This window comes from Helianthus annuus, chromosome 7 (genome assembly GCF_002127325.2).
Source record: "Helianthus annuus cultivar XRQ/B chromosome 7, HanXRQr2.0-SUNRISE, whole genome shotgun sequence".
Classification (NCBI taxonomy): domain Eukaryota; kingdom Viridiplantae; phylum Streptophyta; class Magnoliopsida; order Asterales; family Asteraceae; genus Helianthus; species Helianthus annuus.
Window position 1 is genome coordinate 16947206 of NC_035439.2, and position 2219 is coordinate 16949424.

A 2219-nucleotide genomic window follows, 5' to 3' on the forward strand; every position below is an offset into this window, starting at 1 on the left:
AGCCCACTCTTTACCACTCCCCAACCGGCCCAACCTAACCCTTCGGCCCAATCATTGGTCGATGAACCCTTTACCAGCCCACCGCCTACATTCCCTAGCCCACCTCCTAGCCCACTGCCACACCCACCACCACCTGTTCCACCCCATCGCACCATCCAAACCCGTGCCATGTCGGGTATCTCCAAACCCAAACAAATTTTCAACCTCTCCTCGACCCACATTGTGCCTATACCAAAGAATCCCACTGTTGCCTTATCTACACCGGAATGGTTTCAGGCCATGCAGACCGAATTTAATGCTTTAATTAAAAATCAGACTTGGGAACTTGTCCCGAGACATCCTGACATGCATATTATTCGTAGCATGTGGCTCTTTCGCCACAAATACAGGTCCGATGGCACGTTAGATCGATACAAGGCACGGCTTGTGTGTGATGGTCGAAATCAGGAAGTCGGTATTGATTGCGGGGAAACTTTCAGTCCGGTTGTTATCACAGTCTTGGCCCATTCATCAGCTCGATGTTACAAATGCTTTCCTTCATGGAAATCTTACGGAGACTGTATACATGTATCAACCGATGGGGTTTCGCCACCGAGACTATCCAAATCACGTATGTCGTCTCAAGAAGTCTCTTTACGGGCTTAAACAGGCACCAACGGCGTGGTACCAAAGATTTACAGATTTTGTTACTTCCATGGGTTTCGAGCAAAGTCGATGTGATAACTCGCTGTTTACATATCATTACGGGGGTGATATTGCGTATTTATTGATCTATGTTGATGATATTATTCTCACCACGTCTACCGATTCACTACGAGTGAAACTAATGGGCAGCCTCGCGGCTGAATTCGCCATGAAAGATCTTGGACCTCTTAGCTACTTCTTGGGTATTACGGTCTCTCGCATTGGTCAGACTATGTTTCTTTCACAGAAATCTTATGCCTTGGATATTGTTAACCGTGCGGGTATGTCCTCATGTAATCCGGTCAGTACTCCAGTCGATACAAAGCCCAAACTTGCCGCTTCATCTGGTACACTGTTTGAAGATCCCACGCTATACCGAAGCCTTGCGGGTGCTCTCCAATACCTCACGTTTACTCGGCCCGATATTAGTTACGCGGTTCAACAAATATGCATTCACATGCATCGTCCTAGTGTTGATCATTGGCAGGCATTGAAACGCATTATTCGGTATATCCAAGGCACTGCCGACTATGGGCTCACCTTATCATCCTGCTCGGATATTTCTCTTCGTGCGTATACCGACGCCGATTGGGCCGGGTGTCCCGACACCCGTCGTTCTACATCGGGATATTGCGTCTATATGGGGCCAAATCTGTTATCGTGGTCATCTAAGCGGCAATCGACCATCTCGCGCTCCAGTGCTGAAGCTGAATACCGTGCAGTTGCAAATGTTGTTGCTGAAATTTGCTGGCTTCGCAATCTTCTTCTTGAATTGCGTCGACCTCTTTCCAAGGCCACCTTGGTCTATTGTGACAATATCAGTGCAATCTATCTATCGAGTAATCCCGTACAGCATCAACGCACGAAACATATCGAGCTTGACATACATTTTGTGCGGGAGCAAGTTCAACGCGGCACGATACGGGTACTTCACACCCCAACTCGACTTCAGATTGCAGACATCTTCACCAAAGGATTACCTCGGGTTCTATTTGACGACTTCCGCTCCAGTCTCAACATTCGTCCACCTCTTGCTTCGACTGCGGGGGTGTAATAGATATACCTTATGTAAATATAGATAAGATCATGTAATTAGTTATTCCCTAATTTATGGGATTACAGTTTGTATATATTGTGATGTAAATCAATGAAACAATTCAATTGAGCCATTATATTCTTCAAAAAGCATGTTCTTTTCTAAATCATTTCATAGAACTAATTAAGATTATATTAAATTTACCAATTATACAACTCACACCTGCAACCCCTTAAAATTACTCTCTTAAACGGATTAAGACGACAAAACAAATCAACTCATTAGATTTTCATAACAATTGGAATGTATTGTAAAAGAATCCTCGTATGATCGTAAGAGTTGTAAATTTTGGTGAAAATGGTGATTATAGCCTTGAATCAACCGGAGATGTGCATTTTACGATTTAGTTTTTTTAGAACCATGTGTAGTACTTACAAGAACGCAAATACTCTTCTTACCCGATAAGTCATGCATGCGCATACATAACACACGTGTTGCT

The 2219-nt window shown here is 44.1% G+C and overlaps 1 protein-coding gene across 1 annotated transcript; it reads left to right on the forward strand.

The window, feature by feature from the left end:
- The first annotated feature begins 433 nt into the window (after positions 1-433).
- On the forward strand, positions 434-1738 carry LOC110866632 (uncharacterized mitochondrial protein AtMg00810-like). The gene has a single exon (XM_022115775.1). The coding sequence runs from the start codon at positions 434-436 to the stop codon at positions 1736-1738; it is 1305 nt and encodes a 434-aa protein (XP_021971467.1).
- Positions 1739-2219: the final 481 nt, after the last annotated feature.